This window comes from Oryzias latipes, chromosome 15, assembly GCF_002234675.1.
Source record: "Oryzias latipes chromosome 15, ASM223467v1".
Taxonomy (NCBI): Eukaryota; Metazoa; Chordata; class Actinopteri; order Beloniformes; family Adrianichthyidae; genus Oryzias; species Oryzias latipes.
The window spans coordinates 17892168-17906652 of record NC_019873.2 but is presented as its reverse complement, the minus strand read 5'-3'; the positions used below and the strand labels follow the sequence as shown (position 1 = coordinate 17906652).

The 14485-nt window shown below is 39.0% G+C and overlaps 2 protein-coding genes across 9 annotated transcripts in view; one reads left to right on the top strand and one right to left on the bottom strand.

The window, feature by feature from the left end:
* Positions 1-13: 13 nt before the first annotated feature.
* LOC105355780 (SPARC-like protein 1) lies at positions 14-8899 on the bottom strand. Its single transcript, XM_011484356.3, has 9 exons — positions 7396-8899; positions 6979-7054; positions 6434-6506; positions 5933-6044; positions 5505-5623; positions 5272-5426; positions 3792-3904; positions 2825-2919; positions 14-1008 (listed from the first exon to the last, which is right to left on the bottom strand). The coding sequence occupies exons 1-9, from the start codon at positions 7422-7424 to the stop codon at positions 944-946; spliced, it is 837 nt and encodes a 278-aa protein (XP_011482658.1). The 5' UTR covers positions 7425-8899; the 3' UTR covers positions 14-943.
* A 2830-nt stretch (positions 8900-11729) lies between these two features.
* Positions 11730-14485, top strand: part of LOC101162863 (serine-rich coiled-coil domain-containing protein 2) — a 44328-nt gene continuing 41572 nt past the window's right edge. For 3 of the 8 annotated variants that reach the window (XM_023963035.1, XM_023963034.1, XM_023963038.1), the window contains exon 1: positions 11731-12299. The gene's annotated coding sequence lies outside the window, so the exon portion shown is untranslated. Of the gene's footprint in view, positions 12300-14485 lie in introns of all 8 variants that reach the window. The other 5 variants (XM_023963033.1, XM_011484349.3, XM_023963032.1 and 2 more) reach the window with 4 other exon arrangements.

Sequence of the window (14485 nt, the reverse complement as noted above, 5' to 3'; positions counted from 1 at the left end):
CATTTATTTTTTATTTTTTTGCACGCCTCATCCTTTAGGCATGACCAACTTGCAGGCTAATTAGTCCAGAGGAGCCAACCACCCTGAGTAGTCCTCTGCAGGACACACACATCCTCCTGGCGAAATCAAAGCAACCACATCAACACCCAAATAGATACATTTCAACAAGAGTTTTAGGAGCTGCCTGTTTTATTGATGCCGTGCACTGAAAAAGTCAGCAAGCCAGCATTATGCGTGCTTTTTTTTTAGTTTGACAGTGGCAAAGTGTTTCATCTATTTTGCATCACTCTCTAAGATCTTATTTACTGATCAAGCCCGGGTGCTTCTTTCTTGAGTTTCATCTTCTCCTCAGTTCCCCCCTGCTTTTGCAGCCGACTCCCCCTCCCCACACTCTATGTTCTCCATCTTTCCCTCATTTCTGATCCATTTTTTATGCATTACTCCATTACTCTCAACTTCCATTTACAGTGCATTACGCCTTCCCATCTTTCGCAAACACATTTTCTCCCTTCTTTCCATCCCTTTCCTTCCTTTCCTCCTTCATTTTTTCAAATTTCTCCACCCCTTTATCATTCCTTTGTTTTCTCCTCTGGTGACATCACATCCCACTCAGCATTTCTCCTCTCAATAATCCTTCTTTGCCAACTACTTTGTCTGCCTTTATGTTTCTGTCTACCCTCCTATGATTTTCTCTTTTAATTAGTTATTCAAAGCATGCCGCATCCATTTGGTTTCAATATTGCCTATTGTCCTCGCTCTTTTACAGCATATTTGCACAAATGTCAGCAAATGTAATTAGCAGTAAATGTAATTGGGAGCCAGCCTTTTTAGACATTTAATTGTCCCATTTGAGATATAAATGTACATTGAACAACAACCATATTCACAATAAATGATATCATGAAAACGCTGCACCACAGAGATGGAGGAGAAAAGTTGATGTTTATGTCTGCTTCTCTTCTCTGCCTTTGATAGTAGTGCACAGCTTGGGGGAACCCATTTTCACTGCTGTGGAAGGAAACAGAAAATATGTTCATTCGGAATGTGAGACAATTCTGTACACTGCAAAAACAGATCCCTATAAAAACGTCAAAAATTCTTAAAATTTGAAATATTTTCTTTAAATAAGCAAAAAAAAAAAAAAAAAAAAAAAAAAAAAAACCCACACAAAACCCCAAATTCTTATTTTAAAGAAAAGATTGATTATCAATAATACATGTTTTCTTAAACTAAGGTTGATATGCAATTGAATATTTTTTTATTAATACGATTAATTCCTTGCAAGACAGAAATAAGGACAATTGTTCATAAAACAAGGTATATTTACTTTCGTAAGATTCAGTTTTTGCGGGGTATAGTGCTACAAACGCATTGGTTTAGAGGTTGAAAAAAAGTACACTGCAAACTATTTGATACTCGCAAAGATTTAAAACATTGTTTTTGGAAATTCAAAATAATTTTAGTTGTTTAAACCTCTTTGCTTTACACTTTTTCAAGCTTTTCTCAAAATCAGCTCAGTCGAGAATTTGTTTCATTAACAGTTAGGATCTAGAAATAAATCAAAATGTTATTAAAATGAGTCTAAATCCTTTTTCTTTAAACTCTTGACAACAGAAAAACATAAAACATGTTAAAGACCCACTCCAATGAAAATTATTTTTTTAACGTGTTCTTGCAGCATTTTTCAGGTGATGGAGAAAATATGTAAGGAAAATAAAGATGAAAATTTGTTTCTAAGTATTTCTTAATTCAAATCGTTTTGAATCAGGAGCAAAAGTAAAAATGCCATTTAAAAAATCTTGTAACTGTGACACATAAGTTACTACGGCATGCCACAAGGTTGCTGCTCTGCTCCAGACAAATACATCAATTACGTCTTAGCTGCCATCCGTCCCAAAACTGTATGACTGGATAGCTCCAACATTGCTCACCATTTTTATTGCACCACTTATGTCAGGTTGGGGGTATGAGGGGCTGTAAGCTAATGGGAGGGGACTTAAATGAAGGGATGATGGGAAGGGGTTGGGCTTACTTCTAACAAATAGTCCTGCTCATAACTCAGAGGTGAATTTCCAATGAACTAATGGCCCTGCAAGAGACTGGCAACTTGTTGTTCTAAGATAGTGTTCACATTTTGTTTTAAAATGAATAATGTCCACTTATTACATTAATTTTGTGTCACTGTAATCAAAATGAACAACAATTTGTTCAGTGGTGGAGCTCCAACATTTTATATGGGGGGGGCGGTAAATGAGAACACCAGAGTGGAAGGCCATAATAAATGAAAGGATCAAAAATTTGTATTTCAAACTGTTATGTTTTATGCTTATTTACATTGATAGTTTATTCATCTTAGTCAGTAATGATTTCAATATTGACTCAAAAATGGGGGGCAAGTTGGGGTGAAGCTTTTTGCTGGGGGGCCAGCTCTCTCCCATGTCCCCCCGTAACTCCGGCCGGAGGTAGGTTCTTGTGAAAACTCAAAATATAAAAAGCATTTGCTTAAAACTGAAACTCTTTATCTATAGATTTTAAAATCTTATAAAACTTCTTGTTAAGTAGAAATTACTTGCTGCATGGACTGATAATTTTTTTACTTTCTAGTGGTTTTCATCTTAAGATTAGTTTATTTTTTATTTTTAGGCTATCTCCATGGAATTATATATATTTTTTGAATGACATTTCTAAAGATAGTTGTTACTATATCTCTAAAAAACAAGTACAGCTTATACTGGTGTTCTCTCTAAAGGTAAGAAGACTTTTATAAATGTGCAATTTCCAAATCACATGTTATAATGAATCTGACAAAAAGGTATTAACTGACACATGAAATGGTAGAACCAGTCCTCTGAACGATCCACCAGGCAGTTTGTCCACTCCTTCAGGGTCACCTTCCTGTTCTTGTTCCGGTCACATGACCTGCAAACGCAGAACGCCACCATGACCTAAAACTTTAAAAAGAAGTCCAAAACATACACCAGCACACATGGGTCTGCACAAAGTCACAAAGATACACTTGAAAAAGGAATGAAATAAGCGGAAATCGGACCCCCTCCCCGCCAGCCAACATTGTCTTCCCGCTCACTGTGGTGTGTCACCTCTGAAGGGTACTCCTTCAGTTTGTGTTAATCCACGGCAGCGGGGGACGCAGTGGGTAATAAACATTATATTGCTGAGAATAGTTTGACATTCACTCAGCCAGCCCTGTACACGAGGCCTGTCATTGACAGACAGAATGTCAGACAAACGGGGCGTTGGAGGAGGAGGAGGGGGGTGGAGTGTTACAGAAAAATGAGGAGACGTGGAAGGATGAAAGAACGCCAGAAGGGGTAAAAACAGAGGAGGCACAGATAATTAATCTGTTAGAATGTAAAATACTATAGAAATGTGAGTAAATCATAAGTTACAAAAAGAAATGTGTACATTTAAGGTTAAAGGAGGACACAGGAAGGGTACATCGGTATGGAGGATGGGATGCAGAGAGAGCAGCATGGTGGGAGGTGCAGCTTGATCAGAGTGGGGTTGCTGTGGGACATTTTTAACCCTGACTGATGAGATAAAGAACAACATGTTGTAAGGGACAGAAGGTCCATGAATCCCGATGTGACATGAGGAAAAGGCCACATGCACATATGAGCAATGCTGGCCTTCACCACAATGTTATTTAGGGTTGGGATGCAGGGGCATTGGGTGCAATCAAATGATTTCATTTTAGATTTCCACAGATACATTTTACACGAAAATAAGTTGAGTGGGAATGGTGTAGTAGCATGCACTTTGAGGGGACTGACTTGAAAAACGGCTCTGCACAATGCTCCAAAGGCATCCTCTTGTATTGCAGCTTTTTCAGATCCCTCCGGCTTAACTTCCCATCTTTGTTTTTGTCTAGTAAGTTGAATCTTTCCTGAAACAGAAAACACCCAAAACATCAAAGCTAGAAATGTGTGAGATGCTTCTGTTCCATTATTCTTTCACATCACGAACACAATGCGTAAATTTCTGCTTAATTCATTTGTGGCTGGAGGTCACAGCGCTTTGTGAGAGGTTGTTAAGTTATCTGTCTTTCACCGTCTTACTGAATAATTTAGTGATTATTGAACAAATCCTATTTTTACATAGTGTTCATAGAGTGCTTATCTCACTCTGGGACAACCAACCCCACAAGCAACACAAGAACTTCCCACTTTGGCTAGGTTGTTAACATCGATCTGTCACCAGACAATCTGTGAAGGGCAGTTTGTATCCCGGCAAGATGGTGGCGTCTGGTGTGAAAAACAACTTTATGTTCAGTGTAAAGTAACACTTGGAAAATCCTATTTCCAGATACAGTTTCTTCAGTTACAGTTGATGAAATCACTAAAGATGGGACATCAAAAGTCATATTTCTTGCCAAAAAAGGTTTTGTTTGTAAAAGAAACTGCTAGAGAAGTTAGCCTAAAAATATACCCTGGTCGTATTTTCCATCTCAAGCATCCTTGGGTCCTTTCCTTTAATCTGTAGCGTCATTTTGGGTCAACCAAACAGAAAGACTAAAGTGTTTGTGAGAGAGAAGCTTTATGCCTCGGTCCCTGCCCTCGTGGGTGGATACAGGGTATCTGCAGGCAAAGAAATGGGCAAATCCGTATGGGGCATGCCTGTGGCCCGCACAAAATATCAAGGTCGTTGACCACTTAGTGAGCCTGTAGAGCAGGGGTGTCAGAATCCAGGCCTTGGGGTTTGGTGTCCAACGTGTTTCCAACCAACCTGCAATTAGAGCTCCTTGGCTTTACACACCTGATGCAGGTAAGGACAGTTTGAAGCACTCCCCTTAAGATGCTCCGGTCTACGACTCTCCACAGGCCCGAACAAACCAAAAACCCACAGCAGTCATACAGGTCAAACCTTCATCCTGGTGCAGGTGACTGAGTTCTTAATGAATCTTGTGTTTAACAATGCGAACTGTCTTTGCATTGAGGCTCAAAATTTCAAACCAACATAAATCAAATTTTCAGTTACAGGAATTTCTAGATGAGTTCTTAAAGTGTGTATATTCATAATATTTACATGAATAATTTACATCTAACTGAAAGTGCAAAAAGGGTCACACCACCCAATAACATTTCAAATGGCAAACGATTTCCACAGATATTTGCTAGTTTAGATCCTCAAGACTCCTCACTTTGTCATGCAACTTTTATGAACTGTGACATCCTTTGAGATGTTTTCCTCAGTGTGATTTCAAAGGGCTGAGACGGAGTTCATCAGACATGCAAGTTAAGCCTGTAGTAAGACCTGCGCCAGCTGTGTCCTCTGGGCATAGCTGAGGCAGCTCTGGGGCAGAGCTGCGGGTACGTAGGACTTTCCCATCCGAGTCAGAAGCAGGAACCAGTCCAGCAGACGAAAAGGAAACTGGCCTAACTCCTCCTCAGAGCATTCACTCTTGGAGACTGGATTAAGAAGAAAGACATCACTTGTAAGCTTTATTGCACAGAGCAGATTTGGTCTAGAATGCTGTTTGTTTTTACCCAGACAGGGTCCCATGTGAGCCAGCCCTGTGCGACGTCTCTTTCTGCAGGCTTCTTTGTGAAGGAAGCATTCATTCCCATAGGTTTTTCCCAGAACACTGCACACTGGTTCCCTCTGCCTGATTTCATGAGTCAGTGCCCGCAGAAAAGAAAACACAATAGCTTTCTTATTCTGTTCATAAATCGATTTTTTATTTTATTTTTGAAATTTAAAGCATTTCCATACAAATCATTCATCAATCACGCAAAATATCTCAAATGGTTTTGATGTGTTTGTTTTGTTATTGTTTTTATTGTACTATTCCTTTATTTTAATGCTTGAAATAAATCAACAAAATCAAATCAAAAATGTTACCAAATTTTGCTTGTTGAAATTTTGAAATAATTAAAGTGCAAGAGGACTTTTTTAAATGTCAAGTGATGTTTACCGTGGACAGGACTGAGGACAAACACACTTAGGTTTAAGGATTCCATTCTCTGGAACCACTTGGCACCAGGAGCCCACTGGGCTGTGGCACTTCAAGAGCTCACAAAGCTTTTCTGGAACAGGAACAAGAGAAAACACACATAAAAGAGAGAAAATATCCCTCTTAAGGATGTGCAGTACTGCCAACAAATACATTTTTCTTATTTAGAGCACTTTTTCTTTTGGTAATGACATGCAAAATGAGGAATATTGAGGTGAGAATCAATGCAAAAAATATTTTTTCTTAAAAACTTGATAAGATTTCTTTAAGAAAATTCTCAGCTAGTTTTTAATTTTTGGCTTAGAATTATGGAATTATGAATATGATGAACCACATGCTGAATTAAGAGTTATGTAAAGTTTGTACTTCACTTTAAGACCTTTTACAGAAAAGGCAGTAAAAAAAAAGGTCAGAGTTACTTGACTGGAATGCAGATAAAAATTCTCCATTTAAAACTCTTACCAGGCTGTACTCTGCCAATGTACGGTCTGAGGGTTTCTTCAGCTTGTCGCTGTCGGCGCTGAGCTCTGCCTCCCTGAATCGCAAACATACACATAAAAGTAAAAACTAAAAAGCCTCATAGTGTTTTAATTTAACCCTTTAAGCTCTTTATATAGATTTTCCTAAATGCCTCAGTTCTAATTCTGATGTTACTTTTAAATCTTTGTAGTCAGCGCCAGATCCACATCTGCCCCTCAAGTCTTCCCAGATCAAACACAAAACAGGTGGCTGGAGCCACGTTTCCATAACTCCGGATTTTTCTTTTTAAAACGTCTAAACTAAACTAAACATTCCTGAAATAATGAGCAGGAGAGAGAAAAAAAGGAGAAAAACATTGGATTTACCGTGGTACAAAAAAAACACACTAATCCAGATGAAACGATTAGAGTTTTACAATTAACAAGGGATTCCTATCTGGACATTTTGAGGCATACTTGTAGATTTTCTCATGTGCTGATCATCCATTTATTTTTCTGACGTGCTTTGTAATCAGCAGAAAGACTCACCAAAGCCACATGAGGATGAAAAAGGACAGATAAGGCGAGCGTCAGCATCAGGCACATGGCTGAGACATCCATCCGGCTTCGTTATGAATGAAAATCAAAAAAGGAAATTGTACATTTTACTCTAACAAATTTAGCCCCAATTGACAGTTTTTAAACTGATTTTTAAATAAAATGCTGAATTGCCTTTTGAATAATCTAAATAAATGTTAAAATCAAAGAGTTCCTATCAAATAAATGTGTTTTTTTTCCAACATTTTAACTCACTAAGCCTCAAGAAAACCATTTTTGTCCCACTGAATGAAACCGGTTGAATTACTCCAAGCAAATTAAGTTTTCAGCAAAGGAGGTTATTAGTGCAAACAAGTCCATTTTTTTTATAAATCTCTTCTTCTTGTTTGGAAAATGAGGAAATCTTACCCAGAGCCTCTGTTGGTCCTGTCTCTCATTTCCAGTCTTCACATTGTTGCCAGACTCTTATTTTCTCTGTTTCACCTCCTCCCTCTGGGATGCACTTTTGTTCCAGGAGTCTTTTCTTTTTTTCTTTCTTTTTTGTGTTATCTATATGACCCTCCTCTAGATTTTTTCTTTTCTTTAGACCCCATCTAACCCTGCTAAGAGCAGCAGAAGGGGCGTTACAGTTTTGCATGCAAGAACCAGACAGGATGGATTTAGAAGGTGTGCATACTTTCAATGATGTGGTAACCGGTTAACAGGATGATTCACAAACCAGTAAAAACATAAAGACACAGTTTTTTTGTGTGCCCCAAATCTCCTGATTACTCTCCATACATTCTTTTGACCTTCTGAAAGAAAGAGGCAACAAGTGAGGACAGATGAAGGCTGCCCTCTAGTGTTTGTAGTGGTCAATCACAGTCTTTTCATTAAAAGAACTGATAACTTTTTTATTGAAGAGTTGCGTGGATTTTTCAACTACCCTTTCGACTTAGTTTTCACCTAAAATATTGAATGCATTTGTGCTGGAAACATTCCCCAGCAGTGAACATCTCTTGTTCTTTAGTGAGTGCGCTGAATATGAAATAAGTAGTGTTGCACAGCACAAAACAAAACAATATCAATAATTCAATGTTAAGGTGATAAAACAGGCTCAGTACTGTAAAATAACATTTTGGGGTTTCTTTTTCTTTAGTGTTAGTAGTTATTTTCACTGTGCTTTCATTGTGGTTGGATTGATATGTGCATGGAGTCTGTTCTGCCCCAAGCACTTTGAAGTCATAATATAATTTTTTTTATTCAACTCTAGTCAGTAAAAAAAGACATCCTCTTCTGTTATGAAATAGCAAAGAACATGTGTGTTGATCTGTTTGGTTATGTGTGTGAAACTCAGCAACAACTAGAGGGAGGTTCTTAAACGTTTTTCTGAGATGAACCTAACCATCTTTGTGTCATCCTCCTGCCACTCTGTCATGCTGTCGCTCGTCTTAATTAAATGTTTCTCCTAAATTGGAGCAGTCATCAATCATTAGTCAACTCCTATGTAAACCTTGTTTAAAGCTTCTTGCTTTTAGTGACTTTAACACTCGTCTGTGTACGTCTTTGAGCCCTGACCTGATTCTGCCCATTAATGGATTTTGACTGGATTTATTGCTGATCGAATGGACCTCTTTAGTCATTTTGGTTAAAAAGTCTCTTCTCTGTGATGCCTTTTAGACCTGGAGTTCTCACCTTGCCACTTGGTGCCTTCCTATCTCTGTCAAGAGTTTGGTGTATTTGTTATTCTGTGCAGTCGGTTTCCATTTGTAATTATATCTGGGTATCTAAGGGGTTCTCGCATTGTCATTGGTGTCAGGATGTTTTGCCTGTTTCCTGTGTGTTATGCTTTGCACATGCTCCGTGTGTCAGTAAAATGAAATATCTTTGTGGATTCTGATCATCCTGCTTCTGGGTCCTTGGTGTTGTATGCAGAGAACATCTCCATTCTTCTGTGGTCTGTCTCAACCTTCTTTACTCTGATCCTGATCTCACCTTCTGTAGACCTGAGTCTGTTCTTCCCTGCTGCTTTCCGGACACATCATCCTGAGTCGAGTAAACTTTTCACGACCTGGCTGAGCCTGGCTTTATTGGCTCCTCCAGGCCCCAGCCAGGGGCTCTAAAGGTTTTGCTGACTGGCTGCTGCTTTGTGATGCTGGCTCCAGGCAGACATAGCCTTCTCTGGCTGCACCAAAAACTGTGGAACAGCCTTCCATTGCACATCAGAGCTGCACAGACTCTAAAGGCATTTAAAACCTTGTTGAAAACCCACCTATCTTAACAGTTTTTGGAGTTTTTGAAATCTAGTATTAAAAGTACTAAACGTTTATCTTTCAATTTGATCAATGCCAGATTTTCTTTTTTAAATCTGCCATAGAAACAAAGATTGACTTGACTGCTTGTGTGCACTTTTTGCATTTTGGCACCACACAACCAAAACTGAGAAACCCTAGAGCACTGTGATGTGTTTAAAAAAATAGTTGTTCCTTCATTGAGCAGCCTCACCACTGCATTTTTAAAGGCACTTAAGCACAATTCCCCCTATTTTGCACAGATCTGCTCACTACTAGGTGACAGTGGTGGGAGTCGTAGGTGTAGTCCGATGTGTACAGGATGAGGAGTGGGGAGAGCACAGTCCCTTGAGGTGCCCCCGTGCTGCAGACAGCCACATCAGACACACAGTCACGCAGCCTCACAAACTGTGGCCTGTATGTGAGGTATTTGTGGTCTTTACTGCATACAGAAACTTACGGCGCCCTCCAGGGGCCAGTGGTTAAAAAGAAGAAAAAAAAGATAAGCCATGCGCACGGTTTACTAGCAGTGGGGCGGCTTTGGAACGGGCGGAGGCGGCTTTTGAATGAACAGTCCTGAGAAACCGTGCAAACAGTTATGTGAATTTGTGTTACCAGTTGGGTCCAGACAAAATAAAGCCTGATATTTATTCCAGTGTAAGTTCCTCCATGGCTAAATGTTATTAGCACGTATTAACCTAATTCTAACCCTTCTTCTGGGTCAGTTCGGCCAAGTATGAAGCACTAGCTGCACGGATTTTAAAAAAAAAACTATAAGCGAACATGCACTTAGTAATAATCACAACAATAATAAAAGCCTGTTTAGAAGATAATCTTGCTCTATTTCTGAGCTTTGTTGTTTACAACGGGACTGCCAAGTTCTTCTTCTATGGTGTGACATCATTATTAGTCGCAGGCTGTGTTTGGTGGCCACCGCGGCCGCTCTAGAAAATCTGTAAGTTATATTTTTTCACGGTTCAGCCAGTCCAGCGCGTTAATGGTTAACACAGCAGCATGCGGGCCACCAAGCAAACACAGAGGTGTCTGTTCTGTTAATGCTGTACCTGTCGGATGACCCAGTGACTGTTCTTGGCAGCCACATCCGGGGCTTACTCAGCTTTGCATACTGTGGAGGTCATTGTTTTTCAAATTCCAGCTTTCTTGGAGATGAAACACAGCTAATAATAACATCCAAACACAGTTTAATAGTTTATTTCTTTTAATGTCAGCTTTAATTTGCTTAAAAGTCAGATTTATTAGTTTATAAAAGTTGTTTTTACTATAAAGATGCGACTAAGGGAATATAAACAGTCTGTTTCCAGATTGAAGCATTAATCTGTCTTTGCAGAATTGTTTTTGAGACACATTGAGGGTCTTTTTAATGGCTAGTTAAACAGGTTATGAGGCTGAAAAGTACCATCACCCAGCACTATCATCATGTTTGACATTTTGAAAGTTTTTGTCTTTTTTTTTCTCACTGAATTGAGTTTTTCTTCTTATGTAACACTGCATCTCCATTCCCTGTCATATCAGTCCACAGAATCTTTGTAAGGCTATACCAGAGTCAGCAAGGAGATGGAATTCCAACAATTACTTTGATCTTTCTCCAAAAATAAAAAGTTTGGAAAAGTATTTGTCCTGTGCTTTATCCAGGATTTCATATCAAAGAAGAAAATTCTTTTTTCTTTATGGTTTTTAGAGAACAATCAAAAACAAAACTGGTCCCTTTTAGTAAGAATTGATTGCTTAAGTATTTTTAGTGTTTGAGGCACTACAAATAACTGAGGGCATTATGAAATATTCAAAATATTTAAAGATATTTATTTATTTTAGAACTTACTCTGTACTTGAGGATCAACAAAGAAACTATTTTACTGCTGAAATGTTTTTCTTCCTTTGGATTTTTTTTCATATTTAGCAACAACAAATGAGGTATGTTTTGCATAAATAACACATATATGCAACATAACAAACATCTTCCCTTGAGTTTACTGGCACATTCGTTTCTCAGTAGTTCTATGCGAGCTGGAAACAGTTCCCTGACAATGATGCATCCTAATGACTCAGTTTCATCTTCTTAACTGAAAATAACAGAATATTTTGAACGAAGATGTATTCCACCAAGGGCTCCAGGTCTCCAGGTCTCATCACCAGATTTGGAGGTCAGAGCTTAGAATCCAAAACCTGCTTCTTGCGGGAAATACCTTTCTGCAATTTTTTGTTATAATTTTTTTAAAACTGTCAACAAATGAGTTACAATGAAATCCTAAAATGCAATGAGAAAACGTAGTATGCATCGCGTTTTGATTATTGTTAGTGGTTTGTACTTCGTAGCAGAAAAAAGCAAAAACATGAGTGCATGACTCAGTTTTTCTCCTGGCAGGCACACACCGCACTGAGCAGCGCTGAGGCTGCACGCGGCTGCCAGACATGGCCGCTCGCGCTCCTCAACCAGCCGCTGACAGCTTTAGGCTCCGCCCAGTAGCTAGAACCGAGAGGAGGGAGGATGTCGGACCAACTGCTCGCGTTACTTAGTCCAGCTGCTCTCTGGTCCGTGTTCTCTGTTTTGCTTTCGTAGTTAGTTAAACGAAAACACGAGTTGTTCATGATACGTTTTATTTTTTTCATTTTTATTTTTTGTAATTATTTGCAACTTATGAGACCGTTTAGTCGACAGGACACCGCGGTATCAGTTGGCCTGTAACCGGACGGTGTGTAAGCGGCCCAGGGAAGCCGTGACTTGGGGATATTTTTTAACCCTTTAGTTGGAAACACATAAACCGAAAAGCGTAAATATTTACCAACTTTTTTTCTTCCTCTCGTTGTGACTAAGCTAAGCTAGGCTAGCTGACTTGTTTGGTCCCAACGCAGCTCGTTGCTAAACGCCAGAAGCGTGAAATTCCACTTGTGATGACTTCGAGGCAGTCGAGCAGCTTCATCTTCATCAATGCACCATCCCAGACTGGCCTTTGAAGAAACTACTCATCTTCCGCTAACTTCACAGCTCGCTGCGTACACGCAAAACAAGTGGATTTATTTCAGGTAAGTTCAGTTGGACTCTCGCTGCCTGAGGTACTCAAACAAGGAGAAAAAGGTATTTTCAGCGCAGATGATTAAAGTTCCTAGGAGGAGGTATTAAAAAAGCTGTAATTAAGTTTTGAAATACAATCTGGAAACATCCAGTTAAACAAAAACAAGGATGTGATGATGCTGTCTCGGATTTTGTGATGCCCAGTGAGGCAAAAGAGACCATGTTTCCAACACTATCCACACCCCACAGGCATGCTTAAAGATCCACTCCAATGAAAACAGTGTTTTAACATGTTCTTGTGGGATATTTCCCATGATGGAGGACATTAAAAAAAAAAAAATATATATATATATATATATATATATATATATATTTTATTCAAATCATTGTGAATTAGGAGCAGAGGAAAAAAATGGCCTTTGGAAAAAACAACAACCTGTAGCTGAGACGTAGATGCTTCATCATCCACCTAAAAGCCCCCTTCTCTGCTCCATTCCAGAAGATGAGATGGGAGCAGATTTTCACTCCTGTCCATTCACAATCAAAAATGTAAAAAATAATCCTGTCCCATCCCGCTCCAGGTAATCTGACTCCCACTCCCGTTCTTACATTTTAGTATTTTATAGTCATATATATATATATATATATATATATATATATATATATATATATATATATATATATATATATAAAAAATTAGATGCAAATATTGTATCAATGTGATATTTTTGTTTTAATTTGTAAGGGAACTTAATGTAATTTTAAATTACAAGATACATATGTTGCATTACCATTGCACTTCAATCCATCTTTATCGTTGTTTTTATTGCTTGGGATTTATTGGTTTTATTGTTTTTTATTGGATGGGAATTCTGGCTTCTCTTTTGGATCAGCTGACTAAAAAGAACCGGCTCTTTTGGCTCCCAAACGGCTCTTTAGGTTGTTTTGTTGCTTTATTCAATTTATCAACTATATAAAAAGGTTGGAATTTAGAAATGGAGTTTTGAAGAAGGTTCTTTCAGGTGTCTGTACAGGTTGGTTGTGGAGCCGGTTCTTGATGGAATTATTTTCCCGCAGACTCGACACTCTTCCTTTGTATTGTCAATAGATGTGAAATGGTTCCAGATTTTATTTCTTTTCCTTCTGTCACTCCTTTTCTTTACTTTACATTTTTGTCTGGCTGTAGTTTGATGCTGTTGCACTTAGCACTGTCTTGATCATACATGTGCTGCGGTGCGTGTAATGACCCCCCCCCTGCAAACACTACCTGCACGCGCCCCCAGGGCATATTTTTTATCAATCATGTGCGGCTTGAAGAGAAAAACAGAACAAGGGTGAATTGAGAAATAAAAGGCTCCCAGGAAGGAGCCGCTCTTCTCGTTCACTCTAAGGATCCTTACTGAGACTCTCAGACTGAGAGGCATTTCATTCGTGCCCGAGACTAATTGGTCAGTTCCCGCTTCCGTCCCGCTCCCAAAATAATTTGATCATGTCCTTTCCCAGTCCCATGATTAATGGCAGAGACAACTCCCATCCCATGGGAATCCCGTGGGAATCCCAAAAAATGTCAGTCTCTACTCCATTCTAATGCATCCACTTGCAGACAAATAGATTCATGGACGTCTTCGTTTTCCTCATCTGAGCTGGCATCTGGCTCATAATTGTATGACTGGACAGCTCCTATATTGCTCACCATTTTTATTGCACCTTGGTAATGTTAGGTTGGGGTTGTGAAGGGCTGTTATGTTGGCTGGAGAGAGTGTAAACAAAGGGATGAAGGGAAGTCAGGGTATAGGCTTACTCTGCGCCAGCAGTGCTGCCCATAACTCGAAGGCAAATTTCTGAAAACTCTTGCTGCTCTGCAGAAACTATGTCCCAGAAAGCGAAAGTCTTGTAATTTTTTTCCCCCTAAAAATGCCATGATTGTAATTGAAAGTGAAGTGGGGATGCTTTAACAACAGAGCAAAAGGTGACTGGAGTGGGAGTTAAGAGTCTAAACCTCATGAATGAAGGTAACCCAGCCTTGATTCAACAAGCCTTCATTCTAATTACATAATATAACCAACAGTTGCACAATTATTTCAGAAAAATATACTTGGGAACTTTACTTGCTTGAAGGCCAACTGGGGATGACTCATTGTGTCATAAAAAGTTAGATCCAGCAGACAGAGGTATAAAATTAAACAAGCTTTTTATA